Here is an 18,202-nt window from a genome sequence, read left to right as displayed (position 1 = left end):
CTTCATAAAAAAACAGGTTAGTTAGTTTTGAGTTGTTGCATTCTCTGTGGAAAGTATGTTCAGTCCACCACATTACTCTCCAAGTAAGTTTTATTCAAGTTTGAGTGAGTATGCAATAACACCACTGTAAAATGATTTAACTTTGAAAAACTACAACTTGCAATGCAGTGGAAAGTGTCAGTGTCAACAAGCCATGTCTAACTTTAAGCCCCATGAGAATCAATACAGTCATCCATTTTGTGTTGCCATTAAAGGTTCAGATTAAAGTTCAAAGTGTTTGTTGAAGGAGAATCAATCCATAGTTGACATCCTGGTCTCTGTCCTGTTGGGGGTGATAAATGATGTGTTGGCTCATGAAGCATCTTTTTACTTCAGGTCCTTATTTCTTTGCAACGACCAGCACAGCTGAAGGCACCAAACCTGAACAATGACAAAACAGTTAAGACCGTATCAAATGTTATTGGTCGCTACACAAACTAGAACACACCTTCAATCTCATATTAGATTAATCTATAACTGCAACACAGCATAGAAGAAAGCAATATGTCTTTGGCTGGTTTTGACCTCTCCAGTCCTTTCAGATTAGTGCGGATGAAGGAGAGAAAGCCACTTTAGACTATTGTGACTGTACAAGCCCAGTAAGAGGGGCATCGTCCTGTCTGCTCACCCAACTCCTGTAGGGGTTTCTCCATGTCCAGTTCTGTGTAAACGCGGCGTGGGTATGGGGACAGCAGCGTGAAGTCCTGGCCCTCGGGGGCGTCGCCATTCATCTGGATGTAGACACGCACGGCAGCCAGCGGCTCCTGGGCCTTGAACACGGAGGTCAGTGCCGAGCCGTCAAGCATACGCACCTGCGGACAGGAGGATGAATGAATAAACTTTATTGACTTAAGACACCAAACAACGGTTGTCAAAGGATTCTTGTGCAAACAAACTCATAAAAAAGATCTGTTGTATTACAACTGTTGTGTCAAATGCGTTGTACATCAGTTGTGAGTATGAACAGAATGAGAACTAGGCCATAGACATCCATTGCCCCTTACCTGTATTCTGCACTCGTTATAGTCCTTCTTGGCGGGAGGCGGGCCCTGACTGGGCGGAGAGGAGGGAGGGCCCTCTGCTGAAGGGGAGGTTACAGCTCTACTAGAAGAACCACCTCCAAACTGGAGAAGAGAGGCGTAGAATGGGTTAGTGCATTCAACTCTTTCTATGAAAGATATGCAGACGTTATTTAGCAACAGTTCAGCATACGAGTCAGATGCTGTAGGTGCAGTCAGTACCTTAAGTGCTCTCTCCTCTCTGTCGCGTGCTATCTTGTCTCGCACCCGCTGCCTGAGAGAGAGAGCAGTCATTGGATTAAAAAATATATATATATATATATTTAACTAGGCAAGTCAGTTAAGAACAAATTCTTATTTACAATGACGGCCTACCCCGGCCAAACCTGGATGACGCTGGGCCAATTGTGCGCCGCCCCATGGGACTCCCAAACACGGCTGGATGTGATACAGCCTGGATTTGTACCAGGGACTGTAGTGACGCCTCTTGCACTGAGATGCAGTGCCTTAGACCGCTGCGTCACTCGGGAGCAAGAGAAGAGTTGTGGAGTGGGAATAGACCTCATTTTCACTAAGCCGTTTAGAAGAAGCAACTATTGGCTGTGTCTGAAAACATTACTAGCTATTTTTGTTTCCTAAATTCCTCTCAAAGCTCATTGGAGGAGGTTCGAGGGAGGGACCTTGGATCCTCTCCTCCAATGCGCTTTGAGACAACAGCCACTGGCCAATTCGAAAGCATCAAATCCATCCGTGATGTATTGTGGGTAAATTGTGACTGACTAAATGATCTACAAATAATAATACATATACACAAAGTATTTTGTAGATCAGTTAATTGGCAGTCGCCTGCAATGCTGGCTGAAATGACTAACAAGCCCATTGACTTCATGGCTTACTTGGCCATTTTGTCGTCGTTCTTCTCTCTCCGGCGCAGGTCGACCATTTTCTTCATCTCATCCTCCTGCAGTTTCTGTTTGACCTGCAGCAGCTCCTGGCCCTGCCTCCTCCTCTGCTTCTCTCTGTCCACCTCTTCTGCTCGCTCCCTCTCTCTCCGCTCCTCCTGCTTCACCCGCATCAGCTCCTCTAGCCTGGTACACACACACACGCAGGCAGACACGCAGGCAGACACACACAGGTTTCATTGTATGCCATCTCTTTGTATTTCCAACAGAAGGCCTACCCTTTTGCTGATCTTATTGAGTAACATCTTTTGACCAAACCCCAGTTTCTGACAGAATAACATAAGTGTGTAAACAGAGGTAGAGGTGAATTATCTGACCTCTTTATCTGCTCACGTTTCTCCTCCTCTGTCATTGGTTGTTTGGTATCCCCGTCATGGATCATCTGGTCACCCCCATCTGTAGCTAAAAGGTAGAGTTAACATATAAGAGGTGAGGGACAAGAAGACAATGTAAACCAACAACCATGTTAACCAGTAATGGGAAGCCAAAGTTATAACTCAATCATAACAATATAAGTAACCATAATACAAAATGCTGTCACGACAATTGATCACTTACCAGGGTCTGCTCCCTCTGCTGTGGGCTGGGCTGCTGGACTGGGCAGTTGTGGGTCACTTCCTCCAAGCACGTTCCCCACAGGAGGTACATAGGGCTCGTCAATGTCTGGGTCACCCTCATGTTCCATCAACCTGTGGAAGACGCATGATAGAAGAGAGACATCATGAATCAGTTATCCAATGTGAATAACTTAACTGAGGACGTAAAAGCCTCAGAGACTAGCTCACCAATGCCCTTATCAGTTGACTTACCAGTCCATGGCCCGCTCTATGCCCTGGTTTCCTGTGTGTGACACAGCCTTTTCCCTGCAAGCAGAAGAAAAATGGACAGGATCAGAGTTGATCACATCATCTTATCATGATCTTTAGTTTGAAGAAGAATAGCCACATGAATGAAGTTAGCTACTTACGCTCTGTTTCTGTCAAAGCCCATTTCCAGCAGGCTGTCCAATGTTGTTTGTTCTGCCATCTTGCTGAGAACATGAAAGTGAAGAAGAGTTTCACTTTGTAGTCTGATACTGTAAGCAAGTAGCTGGGCATGTGAAGTAGATCCAAGGGCCACAAACATGTATCGTTATGTCTATATGATTGAGATTCAGGTTTAACCACTTTCAGGTGTAACCACATGCTACCTGTATAACTACTTTAGTTAGATGGGTTGTTACATAGGTCCAGAACGTGCTGGCTAGCTAGTCGTGTAACGTTAAGTCAGCTAACGTACTGGACTGAACTGGCTATGAAGGTAACAAATCAGCATCATTCCCGCAGGAAACATTTTACTATCTACAGACCATCACGTGAAAATCATTCATAAAGCAAATAAGATTTGTCCAGTAACTTTGCCGTATTATCTGTGTTCACATATAGCTGGCTAGCCGGCTAACTAGCTGTAAACTGACGGTAGCTAGTATGATGGAGGAATGAGATGGCTAATTTCAGTTAGCCTCTCCTGCTAGCTTGTAACAAGAACACTGTTTGCAGAGTAAATTGATGATGGCCTGTAAAATATAGCTAGGGTGACTATTACATTGCACTTGTGAAAATGATGGCGCTCAACCATTTCATAAACGTTATTTTACTAAATAGCATTATTTATTTGTGCAACATTAGCTAACGTTAGCAACTCACATTCAGAATCAGTCAACCCACAACACCGCTTTCTGACCGTACAGTCCACATGCAAGTACGGAGGCCCGATAGGATAAAAAAAAAAAAGACCACATTTTCCAAACATTCTCATTCACAGCACATTTCTGCCATCTAGTGGACCTTACACATTCCCTATCTAGTGGACCTTACACCTTCCCTGTCTAGTGGACCTTACACATTCCCTGTCTAGTGGACCTTACACCTTCCCTGTCTAGTGGACCTTACACCTCCCTGTCTAGTGGACCTTACACCTTCCCTGTCTAGTGGACCTTACACCTTCCCTGTCTAGTGGACCTTACACCTTCCCTGTCTAGTGGACCTTACACCTTCCCTGTCTAGTGGACCTTACACCTTCCCTGTCTAGTGGACCTTACACCTTCCCTGTCTAGTGGACCTTACACCTTCCCTGTCTAGTGGACCTTACACCTTCCCTGTCTAGTGGACCTTACACCTTCCCTGACTAGTGGACCTTATACCTTCCCTGTCTAGTGGACCTTACACCTTCCCTGACTAGTGGACCTTACACCTTCCCTGACTAGTGGACCTTACACCTTCCCTGTCTAGTGGACCTTACACCTTCCCTGTCTAGTGGACCTTACACCTTCCCTGTCTAGTGGACCTTACACCTTCCCTGTCTAGTGGACCTTACACCTCCCTGTCTAGTGGACCTTACACCTCCCTGTCTAGTGGACCTTACACCTTCCCTGTCTAGTGGACCTTACACCTTCCCTGTCTAGTGGACCTTACACCTCCCTGTCTAGTGGACCTTACACCTTCCCTGTCTAGTGGACCTTACACCTTCCCTGTCTAGTGGACCTTACACCTCCCTGTCTAGTGGACCTTACACCTTCCCTGTCTAGTGGACCTTACACCTTCCCTGTCTAGTGGACCTTACACCTCCCTGTCTAGTGGACCTTACACCTTCCCTGTCTAGTGGACCTTACACCTTCCCTGTCTAGTGGACCTTACACCTCCCTGTCTAGTGGACCTTACACCTTCCCTGACTAGTGGACCTTACACCTTCCCTGACTAGTGGACCTTACACCTTCCCTGACTAGTGGACCTTACACCTTCCCTGTCTAGTGGACCTTATACCTTCCCTGTCTAGTGGACCTTACACCTTCCCTGACTAGTGGACCTTACACCTTCCCTGTCTAGTGGACCTTATACCTTCCCTGACTAGTGGACCTTACACCTTCCCTGTCTAGTGGACCTTACACCTCCCTGTCTAGTGGACCTTACACCTTCCCTGTCTAGTGGACCTTACACCTTCCCTGTCTAGTGGACCTTACACCTTCCCTGACGTCACCCTGAATTTAATTTCTGCTGCTCTATGGATCACTGAGAAGAAACAGTTGGCTGGAGCGATGTGAATGGGGTAACTAGGTAACACTACACTTTTCTGAACACTGTGTGATTTATACACACACAGAGTTTCATTATGGGTAAGCTCCACTTTTGTTTGCCCCCTGTATTATATATAAAGTTATATCTGATTCCTGAGCATGCTTTTACTGATACTATTTGGGTTTAGGGTGTGTGTGTGTGTGTGTGTGTGTGTGTGTGTGTGTGTGTGTGTGTGTGTGTGTGTGTGTGTGTGTGTGTGTGTGTGTGTGTGTGTGTGTGTGTGTGTGTGTGTGTGTGTGTGTGTGTGTGTGTGTGTGTGTGTGCACGCCCTTGTGTAGGCTTTGTGTGTTTGCTAAGGTCTTACTGTATGACTGTATACCTGTAGGTATTCAAACAGGATGCAGAGTTTATGGGCAGGGCCTGTTACATATTTACTGTACATATAATTATTCATTTATCTCTCCCTCTCACAGCCTTAAGCAGCCCGCACTCACTTCCTTGACCAGTCCTTTACTGAACTTCAGTTCCTGAGGGTGAGTAGGTTCAGTTTGTTTTCAAATTCTTATGTTTAAATCTCAACCTGTCTAAATTATGAGATTAAGAAATGTAGTAAAGTGCAATAGATCATTCCATCCATAGTCAGTTTTATTTAGGACACTGGTAGCCTTTCATCTTGTGGTTTTCTCTTCTTGTAACTGACAGGCACAGAGAAAGTCAGCTAATTTCCGAACTTGTTTCCGTACTTGATTTAACGGATTAAGTACTTGTAATTCTAAATGATTACATGATTATATTTTGTGATATGTGAATTCACTGATCAGACAAAGAAACTCAAATGAATGCAAAAATATAGAAAGAGAGCAACATGTAAGACAGAAAGGTGAACAAAGTTGAAGGAGGCAGTAAGTGTCCAAAGTCACTCTCTTGTGAGTTTTTTTTATTGTTTTAGTTTTGCAAAGCTGGAAGGGTGGGGGGTAAAGATCAGTGAGTCAAAGTCTAGAGAGATTCTGGGAAGGACAGCGAAAAAAGAGAAGGCCTAATATTTTGGAACTAGAGAAGGTCTAGGATTTATACTATGTTTATCATAGTAAGTTCAATACTGTTTGAAATCCTCTCAATTCAACAAATGTAATTGAAATTCAATCATGAATGCATAAAAAAGTATTTCATTGATTGAAGTTGAATAACTGAACCCCCTTTGCAGGACTCCCAGACTACCTATGTGCTGAACGATACCAACCCTTTGAGAACATTGCGCTGGCGGGCACAATCACCATGCCCTTTAGTCATACTCTTTCATTCAGATAATCACTTTGCCCTTTAGTCATACTCTTTCATTCAGATAATCACTTTGCCCTTTAGTCATACTCTTTCATTCAGATAATCACTTTGCCTTTTAGTCATACTCTTTCATTCAGATAATCACCATGATTTTATTGCCATAATAAGTGATACACAATCTGTACTGAAAATAAGCAATAAGTAACAACATGAACTATGTATCAATTTTGAAGCTCTGTGTTGTAATTCCCCTTGACCAACAGGAGGCAGTCTAATCTCACACTACATGACATGACTCCTTGAGACTTGTGATACAGTACTTAAATGGTTTACTATTGAATCATGTGGGTTTATGGCTGTGTGGTAAGGTGCAGTGTAGCTCCAGTGTCTGGTGGTCGCTGGCTGTAACAGCATCTCCATATGGAATAGCTCAGGGTTCCAGTGGAGCTGCTGTTATGGGCGGAGAGACACCTCTGGTCGTCACCCTGGATGCACGGTGTTGGCCTAAATCTACTGTATGTGATGTTGTCTATGTACTTGTATGTACTTGAATAGCACTTTCAATTCTCATGCATTTGTATAGTGTTTATTTTCACAATAAAGATACTGGTATTTATGGTAATTGTCTGTACTTGTCACAGTATCTGGTCTTTAACACAGCCTACCACATATTTGGGCCAACAATGAACACACACACAATCATACACACAGCAGATTTTTCTTTGGCTATCAGATGGGCCACTATAGAGCTGAGTCCATCTTTTGGGCCACTATAGAGCTGAGTCCATCTTTTAATAAATTGCAGAATAATGAGGCCAAACCAGCAATATGCAGCAGCTGTCACAAGACTGGGTGAGATAACGAGAAGTCAGGTATTAATTGGCTGTTACTTCATCCTGATTCCTCACCATCATCTGAATCAGTTTGAGCGATCATAGGCCTACGCACTTCATTATTTCGCTGGGACATTTATTTTGAAGTTCACATTCCACTTCCTGCGTATCTCACACACACTCATGTGTCAGTCAGCCAGCCAGCCGGTGAACGCGGCCTCGGAACACAAACGGACAGGTAAAAGTGATGTTTTCCTCCTTTTAACGGATAGAGTGTGTTTATTATTCAACGTTTATGAGAAATTACGCTCTCAACTCCTACAAAAGATAGCTGGCTAGATACATTAATTCTCAAGTTAATGGAGAGGGATTTGTGCTTGGCGGTTGATTGGCTACTAGTAATAACTAGCTGGGGCGTGTTTGGCTAGTCAGGAAGGAGGGACGATCAACACCTCGCCTACTTTAGCATCTCTAGCTAATGTTACTCTACTACTGTTGTATGTGATAGAGTTGCGCTAGCTACTTCGCCATCTCTCTCTGTTGTTTTCAGATCGAAAGCGACACTGCTGTGTCAAACCAGCTCAACAGCCCACCATGTTCCGCAGTAGGGACAAAAAAACGCCCGAACCGTTCCAGGATGTTTCGCAAGGGTTGAAAAAACTATATCGGACTAAACTCTTTCCCCTGGAGGACACCTACCAATTCCACGACTTTCACTCACCGTCGCTCGAAGATGCCGACTTCGACAACAAACCCATGGTTCTCTTGGTCGGTCAGTACTCGACCGGGAAAACCACCTTTATTCGGCACCTGATGGAGCAGGACTTCCCCGGTATGAGGATAGGGCCCGAGCCGACGACAGACTCATTCATAGCCGTGATGCACGGTGACCAAGACGGGATGATACCTGGAAACGCCTTGGTTGTTGACCCCAAAAAACCCTTCCGCAAACTCAACGCATTTGGTAACGCGTTCCTCAACAGGTAAATAAATACTCACGCCAAATTCCCAGGCCCTAGGGGAGCTTATGCCTGTCAGGTGACACCCATACATGAGGAATTTAATAGGATCTCTATGGTAACACCTCTCTCAACATTCCATAATACCTCCCTCACAAGCCTCTGCATGTAGGGACTCTGAAACAAAACGATCCCTACTGTTCCTCCTGTCATTCCCCTTTTATTTCATCACCACAGACTGTAGTATGTGTTCCATCTACCATACCTGTTGTTAACCCACCTGTAAAAGTCACCCTGCCAAGTTGAGTCATCCTTTTCCCCTTGGCTATTTGAAGTGTAACAAAACCTAATCTAAACTATCCTCACGTTCTAGTCTGGCAGCTGGCTGCATTGTTTAGCCTGCAGCAGCACTGTAAGGTAAATGGAAAATAATGGATTGTGTTTTCAGTAGCCAGGCAAAAGTGTGTTATGTCTTCTCCGTAGTTGCACACCCCCAGGGCAGGCTACAGTAGCCACATCAGTAACAGCTGGCCAACTCTCACTGAGGCTTCTGCCTGCTCTGAGGCATTAGGAAATCCTAGTCAAATTGCAATGCTGGTATGTTCTTTATGGTAGTGTGACAGCAGTCAGTCAGCATCTAGGCTATGGCTACTCAGTACCCAGGCTATGGCTACTCAGTACCCAGGCTATGGCTACTCAGTACCCAGCTGGTCTTCTTGTGTGTTCAGTTACTCATTATCATGACACATCAGTGATTCAGCAATCCAGACTGCTCTATGGCGCATTCTGACAACAGTCAGTAGTTCAACGTGGCATTATGACAGCAATCAAATAGTCTGTCTGTTCTGTGGCTTCAAACACACAATCCTTCAAGGTTGTTTTACTGTAGTGTCCTTTGCTGAAGTATCCTCTAGAGAGAAGGTCTATCTCCCCTCTGTGAGTGCTTGGCTGGCACCACAATACACAGCACTTAAACAGATGGTCCGATAAACCTTGCCTTGTCTCTCTCCATGTTGGAGAGACACAGACTGACTGACTACAGGTTTTAGAGGAAGTCATGTGCTCAACCTGGCGATAGGGGATTTCCTCAACCCCAGATTAGCTGTGGTGCCTCACACACCGCCATATGCTAGCTCAAGACACATGGGTCAACACTGATGCTGGATTAAACTCCTCATCCCTGTTCTAGGGTACTACATTACCCAGGATGCATACGTACAATTGATTTTTGTTGACTCATAGCAGAGAAAGTCAATGAGGGTCAATTGATAATTAGGCTATTTGATGAGATGAACAAGGCATCACAAGGCCCATGAGATGGGCTGTTTCACAACAAGACTGATGACTGTAACCGAGAGGGAGTAGTAAGAGTCAGCGGGATTGTGTTGGGGTTCCGTTTTACTGAACTCAGCCTGTTATTTCAGGACACTGACTGACTGCACATTACTGCATGTGGGCTTCCAGTAACATCTCAAAGGGAAATGTGTTGTAAAGTTCGTAGGCCTACTTGTCTTGCACAGAAGTGCACTCCACCATGTTCTCATTGCTCATACAATGAATGGCAATGCTGATAGTATTTCATCACTTTGGGAAGTTGGTCTGCCTGGTGGGGGCTCGGGGTGAAGAGGGGGACAGCGGGATGTGAGTTACTGTTTGAGTGTGTGATGGAGAGAGCCCAATTGTGTGGAAAATGTTAGATAAACGGGAAGGCTTGGACAGAGTGCCGCAGAATGTATGACATACGAAAAGCCGAAGTGGAAAAAGTTACGTTTTTGTTATATTTGGCAAATATTCCCGTTGTAATATGATACTACTCTACCACAGGATCCCCCACCCCCCTATTTCCTTGACTTGTTGTTTGGCCTTAAAGGTCCTCTTTCTCCCCCTCTCCAGTTGTAGGACAGATCTGCTCTCCTGGGAAAATGTGAGTTAAGAGATTAGTTCTAGTAGTCTTGTGACCTAATGCCTGTAGCATAATGTCTGGGATATTAGTTCCCGGGGAGCGGTGTCCGGCATATTAGTTCCCGGGGAGCGGTGTCCGGCATATTAGTTCCCGGGGAGCGGTGTCTGGCATATTAGTTCCCGGGGAACGGTGTCCGGCATATTAGTTCCCGGGGAGCGGTGTGACAGCAGAGTTCTGGGTTGAGAAGGAATATAAATTGTAAAGCGTAACAATCCCCTTTGTTCCTGCTTGAGGAAACGGCTGTTTTCTGTTTGACCGACCTTGCCCTCTCTCTCCAGATACAAAACGTGATTATCTGTCTGTCATGGTTTGCTCCAACTTTGTTGAAAAACCTTTATGTTTGGGGTGACTAATACAAGATGACAACATTATGTGTTGTATGGGCTTGGACAGTGAGTCAAGGTTATTCTATGGACAATTGAAGAAATTATGCAGCATTCAACTCGCACAGAAAACAGTTCTCTCCTTGTTTGAATTGAGCTTTGTTCCACTTCCAGTCAAACCATTCAGTTTCCATTTCCAGCTGTGACAGGTTGACTGGAAGCATTGTTTGGGCCTACATTAATGCCTAGCTTAGTTTCAACATCCTCACCTCTCTCTCTGCCTCTCCCTCTCTCTCCTTGCAGATTTATGTGTGCTCAGATGCCCAACCCAGTCCTGGAGAGCATCAGTATCATCGATACCCCTGGAATCTTGTCAGGAGAGAAACAGAGGATAAGCAGAGGTCAGCCACACGCAAACTAATATATCACCGTTATCTCAATAAATGTGTTAAGCCTGACAGTGTCAACCACTCAAAGCGGGTCAGAGGTAACACAGGCCATTTTTAAAACTCACCTAAGAGGAGAGAATTGTATCAAATACTTATATTTCCTGACAAGAGAAGTGCATCTCATCCAACTGTCTTGTATGACATTTGGGGTCCTAGGAAGGGAAGCTGACTAGAACTGAGATGACTGTGAATCTCCCCATAACCCCTATTTTACACATTCTTCTGATGATGCTCAGCCAATATTTTCCTGTGTGTGATACTGCAATACCACATCCCTACCTCAGATGGCTATGATTCCACACACAGAGATGACTGTATTGTTCATCAGCAGTATGACAGTGCCGGGGACTGGGTTAGAAGCAACACTTGGCATTGTGCGGCGATAGTGGGGAAGGCCTGAACATGGGTAGAGTTGTGTAGTTGTCATTGTGGGGACACTTGGTAGACTGTCTCCCACACACTCTTTCCCTGGTCGTCGTCCCCCCCCCCCCCCCCACGACACGCACAAAGTCTCCCCCTGCAATACGTGTGCAGCAGAGCTGGTGCAGCAGAGCTGGTGCAGCAGAGCTGGTGCAGCAGAGCTGGTGCTGATTGTGTGGTCAGCCGCGTAGATGAGATTTTTAGACAGACTGACTGCATTGTTCTCCGTTCAGATGACACCGGCACTAATCAAAACCAGCATTCTATATCTTTCTTTCCTTTTTAAAGAGCCTGGGCTCACTGTGCCAGAACTCTGCAGGCTTCTGTTCAGAACAGCAAAAGGCCTCTCTGTTCCAGTTGTTTTTCAGCCTCATCTGTTTCCTGTTGTTTTTTTAAGTGGGTTAAAGAGGATGGAACTGAATACGTTATTTATATATTTTTTGTTTTGTTTTTGTTTTGTTGAATTTTACCCCCATTTTTTTCCCTCCCAATTTCAATTACGATCTTGTCTCATCGCTGCGTCAGTAACGTTTTGAAACACGTTGCATAGTGTCTATAGTTTCAGTATGTAATTGTCAATTATAGGATCATGCTCGTGTCCAACCCTCAGAATACACCACAATCCAAAACCCCAAACCCACTTTTCCTCTTTATTTTTTCTCTCCACCATCTCATCTTTCTCCTCAGTCTCATTTGGGGTTCCTCCTCAACATAATTCTTGCTGATAGACACAGTCCAGGCGTGTGTGTGTGTGTGTGTGTGTGTCTGAGAATCCACCATAACCCCCCTCCCGTTGCATTTATCCAGGGTATGACTTTGCGGCGGTACTGGAGTGGTTTGCGGAACGCGTGGACCGCATCATCCTCCTGTTTGACGCCCACAAGCTGGACATCTCAGACGAGTTCTCTGAGGTGATCCGCGCCCTGAAGAACCACGAGGACAAGATGCGCGTGGTGCTGAACAAGGCTGACCAGATCAACACACAGCAGCTGATGAGAGTCTACGGCGCCCTCATGTGGTCGTTGGGAAAGATCATTAACACCCCCGAGGTGAATTATTATTTTATTCATTTCGACAAATGTGCTTCCCAAATGGCACCCTATTCCCTATATAGTGCACTTATTTTAAACAGGGTCCACAATAGGTCTCTAAAATGGCATTCTCTTCCCTATATAGTGCACTACTTTGCCATGGTCAAAATTAGCGCACTATTTTGGGAATAGGGTGCCATTTCAGATGCAGACAATTTAAAATGCATATAGAGTTGTCTTAGTCATCAGACTACAGCATAAACATTAAGGATGTGAAGTGTACCGTAAAGTCTACCAACTTATTTCCATTGTGGTCCTGCTGGGGCCGTGCCTGGCTACCCAGACTCCTTGCTATGGCCAAATGCTACCCCACACCCATGGATGTTAGTTTCTTCTCAATGAGTCTGGATCTGAGTACTTATTTATATCTCTATCACACACACACACACACACACACACACACACACACACACACACACAGAGTACCAGTCAAAAGTTTGGACACGCCTAGTCATTCAAGTGTTTTTCTTTATTTTTACTATTTTCTACATTTGTAGAATAGTTTTGATGTCTTCACTACTATGAAATAACACATGGAATCATGTAGTAACCAAAAAAACTGTAAAAAAAATCAAAATATATTTTAGATTCTTCAAAGTAGCCACCCTTTGCCTTGACAGTTTTGCACACTCTTGGCATTCTCTCAACCAGCTTCATGAAGTAGTCACCAGGAAGGCTTTTCCAACAGTCTTGAAGGAGTTCCCACATATGCTGAGCACTTGTTGGCTGCTTTTCCTTCACTCTGCGGTCCAACTCATCCCAAACCATCTAAATTGGGTTGAGGTTGGGTGATTGTGGAGGCCAGGTCATCTGATGCAGCACTCCATCACTCTCCTTCTTGGTCAAATAGCCCTTACACAGCCTGGAGGTGTGTTGGGTCATTGTCCTGTTGAAAAACAAATGATTGCTGCAGAATGCTGTGGTAGCCATGCTGGTTAAGTGTGCCTTGAATTCTAAATAAATCACCCTCAGTGTCACTAGCAAAGCCCCCACACACTACCACCTCCATGCTTCACGGTGGGAACCACACATGCGGAGATCATCCGTTCACCTACTCTGCATCTCACAAAGACACTGGTTGGTACCTAAAATCTCAAATTTAGACTCATCAGCCCAAAGGACAGATTTCCACCTGTCTCTAATGTCCATTGCTCGTGTTTCTTGGCCCAAGCAAGTCTCTTCTTATTGGTGTCCTTTAGTAGTGGTTTCTTTGCAGCAATATGACCATGAAGGCCTGATTTCACGCAGTCTCATCTCAACATTAACTGTTCAGAGGTCTGTTACTTGAACTCTGAAGTATTTATTTGGGCTGTAATTTCGGAGGCTGGTAACTCTAATGAACTTATCCTCTGCAGCAGAGGTAAGTCTGGGTCTTCTTTTCCTGTAGCGGTCCTCATGAGAGCCAGTTTCATCATAGCGCTTGATGGTTTTTGCGACTGCACTTGAAGAAACTTTCGAAGTTCTTGAAATTTTACCAGATTGACTGACCTTCATGTCTTAAAGTAATGATGGACTGTCATTTCTCTTATTTGAGCTGTCCTTACCATAATGTGGACTTGGTCTTTTATCAAATAGGGCTATCTTCTGTATGCCACCCCTACCTTGTCATAATACAACTGATTGGCTCAAACGCATTAAGAAGGAAAGAAATTCCACAAATTAACTTTTAACAAGGCACACCTGTTAATTTAAATGCATTCCAGGTGACTACCTCACGAAGCTGGTTGAGAGAATGCAAAGGGTGGCTACTTTGAACAATCTCAAATATAAAATATATTTTGATTTGACACTTTTCTTGGGGGGGTTACTACATTATTCCATATTTGTTATTTCATAGTTTTGATGTCTTCACTATTATTCTACAATGTAGAAAATGTAAAAATAAAGAAAAACCCTTGAATGAGTAGGTGTGTCCAACTTTTGACTGGTACGGTGTGTTTATTTATTTATATTTTATTTATTTGATTTAACTAGGTAAGTCAGTTAAGAACAAATTCTTATTTACAATGACGGCCTACCCCGGTCAAACCCTAACCCGGACGACACTGGGCCAATTGTGCGCCACCCTATGGGACTCAATCATGGCCAGTTGTGATACAGCCTGGAATCAAACCAGGGTGTCTGTAGTGACGCCTCTAGCACTGAGATGCAGTGCCTTAGACCGCTGCACCACTCAGGAGCCCATATATTTATTTGTCTTTATTGATTTATGAGTATTGTCGTCCTTAGGTGGTCAGGGTGTACATCGGGTCGTTCTGGGCCCAGCCTCTCCTGATCCCTGACAACAGGAAGCTGTTTGAGGCTGAAGAACAGGACTTGTTCCAGGACATCCAGGGGCTGCCCCGGAACGCAGCGATACGGAAACTCAACGACCTCATCAAAAGGGCACGGCTGGCTAAGGTGAGGGGAGGGTCCAGATGTTTGTAGGAAGGTATGGGGGTATAGGAAAAGAGAAGGAAGTGGAGGGCACTCAACCAACGGGAGTCGAGGTGCAACATTTATTAAAAAAAAAATGTATTATTGAAAAGGTGCAACACTCGCTCACCATTATTAACTCGCTGTTCTATTTAAGCTAAATTAAAAGAATGGGACTAGGAATAAGGGAATATCCAAGAGGGCACTTTAGCAGAGAGGAGCAGCGTTAAAGCTAGTAGTATTTTGTTGTAGGCCAACAGGTAGTTTCTTGAGGATGTTTGAACCCTTGTCCATGTCTACATCCTCAACTAGATGGTTTATTATGGCAGAATATCAGTCTGGTCAATAGCTTGTTTCTAAAGGTTGTGTGAACTTTGAACCTTTGTCCAGGTCCATGCCTACATCATCATCTCTCTGAAGAAGGAGATGCCCAGTGTGTTTGGGAAGGAGAACAAGAAGAAGGAACTGATCGCCAACCTGGGAGAGACGTACCTGAAGATAGAGAGGGAACATCAGATCTCCCCTGGAGACTTCCCTAAACTCAAGAAGATGCAGGTGAGATGGAGACCCTGAATCCATATCTAGTGTAGCCTTTGTCTCCTCAGAGAAATGTTGCTGGAATAGTTTCCGTACACACGTCCACACCAGAGGTTAATCAATGTGACTCTACAAACTGAAGTCTTATCCCATCCTCTGTATTATGTTGTTGAAGTAATGAAGACCATCCAATGATGAACATATTGTTAATGACCTCAGGCCTTTAACATAGTATACATCTCCCTCGTCTCTATAGGAGCTCCTGGCTGGCCACGACTTCTCGAAGTTCGCTACCATGAAGCCCAAGCTACTGGTGGCTGTGGAGGACATGTTGGCCAACGACATCGCTCGCCTCATGACCCTGGTCCGCCAGGAGGAAGCCGCCATGCCCAGCCAGGCTGTACACGGAGGTGCCTTCGAAGGCACCATGTCCGGCCCCTTCGGTCATGGCTACGGAGAGGGAGCCGGGGAAGGCATCGACGAGCTGGAGTGGGTGGTGGCCCGGGACAAACCCTCGTACGATGAAATCTTCTACACGCTGTCACCGATCAACGGTAAAGTGTCGGGCGCGGCAGCCAAGAAGGAGATGGTGAAGTCCAAGCTGCCCAACACGGTCCTGGGCAAGATCTGGAAGCTGGCCGACGTGGATAAGGATGGTTACCTAGACGACGAGGAGTTTGCGTTGGCCAATCACCTGATCAGAGTGAAGCTGGAGGGACATGAGCTGCCGGGTAAGCTTCCGGAACACCTGGTGCCACCTTCTAAACGCCACCAGGAGATTGATATGGGAGAGTGATGTGGGGCTGGGAGGAAGGGGGGGTAACACAATCTGATGAACCTGGGGAGGGCTGGGTTAGGGAGGGCTTGTTTTGAGTTGTGGGGGAAATGTTTCTGAATATTTGCTGAGGGAGGGTTGGGCGGGTGGACAGTTGGAACTGATGAATGGACATTAATGCAACATGTGTTGATGCTGCATGAGGGGATGGGAAACGTGTTAAAAAAAAATATATATATACTGTCCATATGTTGATCCAAAGAAACGTAATGAACTTGTTCTTTTTGGAGAAAAAAGATTGTAACTTAGAATTGTTTTATCTATATTTTTGTATTTCCTGTCTGTTTACTATGAGATGTTTTCAAGTTCTTCCATTTTATTATTTTCTCAGATTAATAAAAATGTAATATTTATCCCAATTAAGTAGTGTATGTTGGAAACTCTTATTTTGAAATGTCTGCCTGTAATTGAATTGAATACATAAGTGCCCCATGTAGGTGAGAACTGGTCACTGTCAGCTGAGCTGGACGCAAGCACCTGAGGACAGGACTCCACTTATGTATCTGCTTGTCAAATATGTTTTGACCAAGGGTGGAGAGATACAGCTGTACCTGGCCTACTGAAGATACTGACTGAGAAAGAAGGAACTGCGAGAAAGACGGAAGTGATTCTGGAACATCCATGGTGAACATGTGGATATCATTTAGAATGCTGGAAGCAGAGTTGAGAAAGTTCCAGAACTTTGACACATTATAAAGAGAGACAAACATGTTGAGTTGAACTTTTAAACTATTGAAGCTTTCAAAAGCAGGTTTTAAACTACTAGACTGGTTTCACCTCAACCCCAGATATTGTTGGCATGTCTAGATGTGCCAGTTTAGCATAATTCAAATTCTCTTATTTCCATATCTTTGATTCAAACTGCGAGCACTCGAGAGAGTAACCAAATGTTTACACTTCCACTCAACAAACTAAACTCAGCAAAAAAAGAAATGTCCCTTTTTCAGGACCCTGTCTTTGAAAAATAATTCGTAAAAATCCAAATAACTTCACAGATCTTCATTGTGAAGGGTTTGAACACTGCTTCCCATGCTTGTTCAATGAACCATAAACAATTAATGAACATGCACCTGTGGAACGGTCGTTAAGACACTAACAGCTTACAGACGGTAGGCAATTAAGGTCACAGTTATGAAAACTTAGGACACTAAAGAGGCCTTTCTACTGACTGAAAAACACCAAAAGAAAGATGCCCAGGGTCCATGCTCATCTGCGTGAACATGCCTTAGGCATGCTGCAAGGAGGCATGAGGACTGCAGATGTGGCCAGGACAATAAATTGCAATGTCTGTACTATGAGATGCTTAAGACAGCAATACAGGGAGACGACGGACAGCTGATCGTCCTCGCAATGGCAGACCACGTGTAACAACACCTGCACAGGATCGGTACATCCGAATATCACACCTGCGGGACAGGTACAGGATGGCAACAACTGCCCGAGTTACACCAGGAACGCACAATCCCTCCCTCAGTGCTCAGACTGTCCGCAATAGGCTGAGAGAGGCTGGACTGAAGGCTTGTAGGCCTGTTGTAAGTCAGGTCCTCACCAGACATCACCGGCAACAACGTTGCCAATGGGCACAAACCCACCATCGCTGGACCAGACAGGACTGGCAAAAAGTGCTCTTCACTTACGAGTCGTGGTTTTGTCTCACCAGGGGTGATGGTCGGATTCGCGTTTATCGTCGCATGAATAAGGCCTGTACTCTGGAGCGGGATCGATTTGGAGGTGGAGGGTCCGTCAGGTTCTGGGGCGGGGTCACAGCTTCATCGGACTGAGCTTGTCATTGCAGGCAATCTCAGCGTTGTGCGTGACAGGGAAGACATCCTCCTCCCTCGTGTGGTACCCTTCTTGCAGGCTCATCCTGACATGACCCTCCAGCATGACAATGCCACCAGCCATACTGCTCGTTCTGTGCGTACTGCAGTACTTAATGCAATACTTAATGCAGCCGGTAGTCACATGTCTGTGGAACTTGTTCAGTTTATGTTTCAGTTGTTAAATCTTATGTTCATACAAA

At 44.9% G+C, this 18,202-nt stretch overlaps 2 protein-coding genes across 2 annotated transcripts; one reads left to right on the top strand and one right to left on the bottom strand.

Moving 5' to 3' along the window:
* Positions 1 to 72: 72 nt before the first annotated feature.
* ubxn1 (UBX domain protein 1) lies at positions 73 to 3,846 on the bottom strand. The gene is made up of 10 exons (XM_014212927.3): positions 3,706 to 3,846; positions 2,988 to 3,050; positions 2,830 to 2,883; positions 2,579 to 2,709; positions 2,338 to 2,422; positions 1,955 to 2,146; positions 1,281 to 1,332; positions 1,044 to 1,163; positions 668 to 851; positions 73 to 420 (listed from the first exon to the last, which is right to left on the bottom strand). The coding sequence occupies exons 2-10, from the start codon at positions 3,044 to 3,046 to the stop codon at positions 380 to 382; spliced, it is 918 nt and encodes a 305-aa protein (XP_014068402.1). The 5' UTR covers positions 3,047 to 3,050; positions 3,706 to 3,846; the 3' UTR covers positions 73 to 379.
* Positions 3,847 to 7,226: 3,380 nt separating this feature from the next.
* On the top strand, positions 7,227 to 16,232 carry ehd1a (EH-domain containing 1a). The gene is made up of 7 exons (XM_014212928.3): positions 7,227 to 7,425; positions 7,738 to 8,170; positions 10,736 to 10,833; positions 12,109 to 12,350; positions 14,622 to 14,792; positions 15,198 to 15,362; positions 15,601 to 16,232. Exons 1-7 carry the CDS (start codon positions 7,371 to 7,373, stop codon positions 16,138 to 16,140), a joined length of 1,704 nt encoding a protein of 567 aa, XP_014068403.2. The 5' UTR covers positions 7,227 to 7,370; the 3' UTR covers positions 16,141 to 16,232.
* The last annotated feature ends 1,970 nt before the right edge of the window (positions 16,233 to 18,202 follow it).

This window comes from Salmo salar, chromosome 09, assembly GCF_965601325.2.
Source record: "Salmo salar chromosome 09, fSalSal1, whole genome shotgun sequence".
In the NCBI taxonomy this organism is placed as follows: Eukaryota; Metazoa; Chordata; class Actinopteri; order Salmoniformes; family Salmonidae; genus Salmo; species Salmo salar.
The sequence above is the reverse complement of the archived record's forward strand: the minus strand, read 5'-3'. Positions and strand labels throughout refer to the sequence as shown.

Bases quoted from the DNA above. Each gene is read 5' to 3' on its own strand.
- ubxn1 (XM_014212927.3), bottom strand. From the start codon at position 3,046: ATGGCAGAACAAACAACATTGGACAGCCTGCTGGAAATGGGCTTTGAC. The intron at 1,333-1,954 runs GTAAGCCATGAA...TCTCTCTCTCAG, and splicing joins AACGACGACAAAATGGCCAA to GCAGCGGGTGCGAGACAAGA. The intron at 852-1,043 runs GTAAGGGGCAAT...TCCTGTCCGCAG, and splicing joins ATAACGAGTGCAGAATACAG to GTGCGTATGCTTGACGGCTC.
- ehd1a (XM_014212928.3), top strand. From the start codon at position 7,371: ATGTGTCAGTCAGCCAGCCAGCCGGTGAACGCGGCCTCGGAACACAAA. The intron at 7,426-7,737 runs GTAAAAGTGATG...TGTTGTTTTCAG, and splicing joins CTCGGAACACAAACGGACAG to ATCGAAAGCGACACTGCTGT. The intron at 15,363-15,600 runs GTGAGATGGAGA...TCGTCTCTATAG, and splicing joins CTAAACTCAAGAAGATGCAG to GAGCTCCTGGCTGGCCACGA.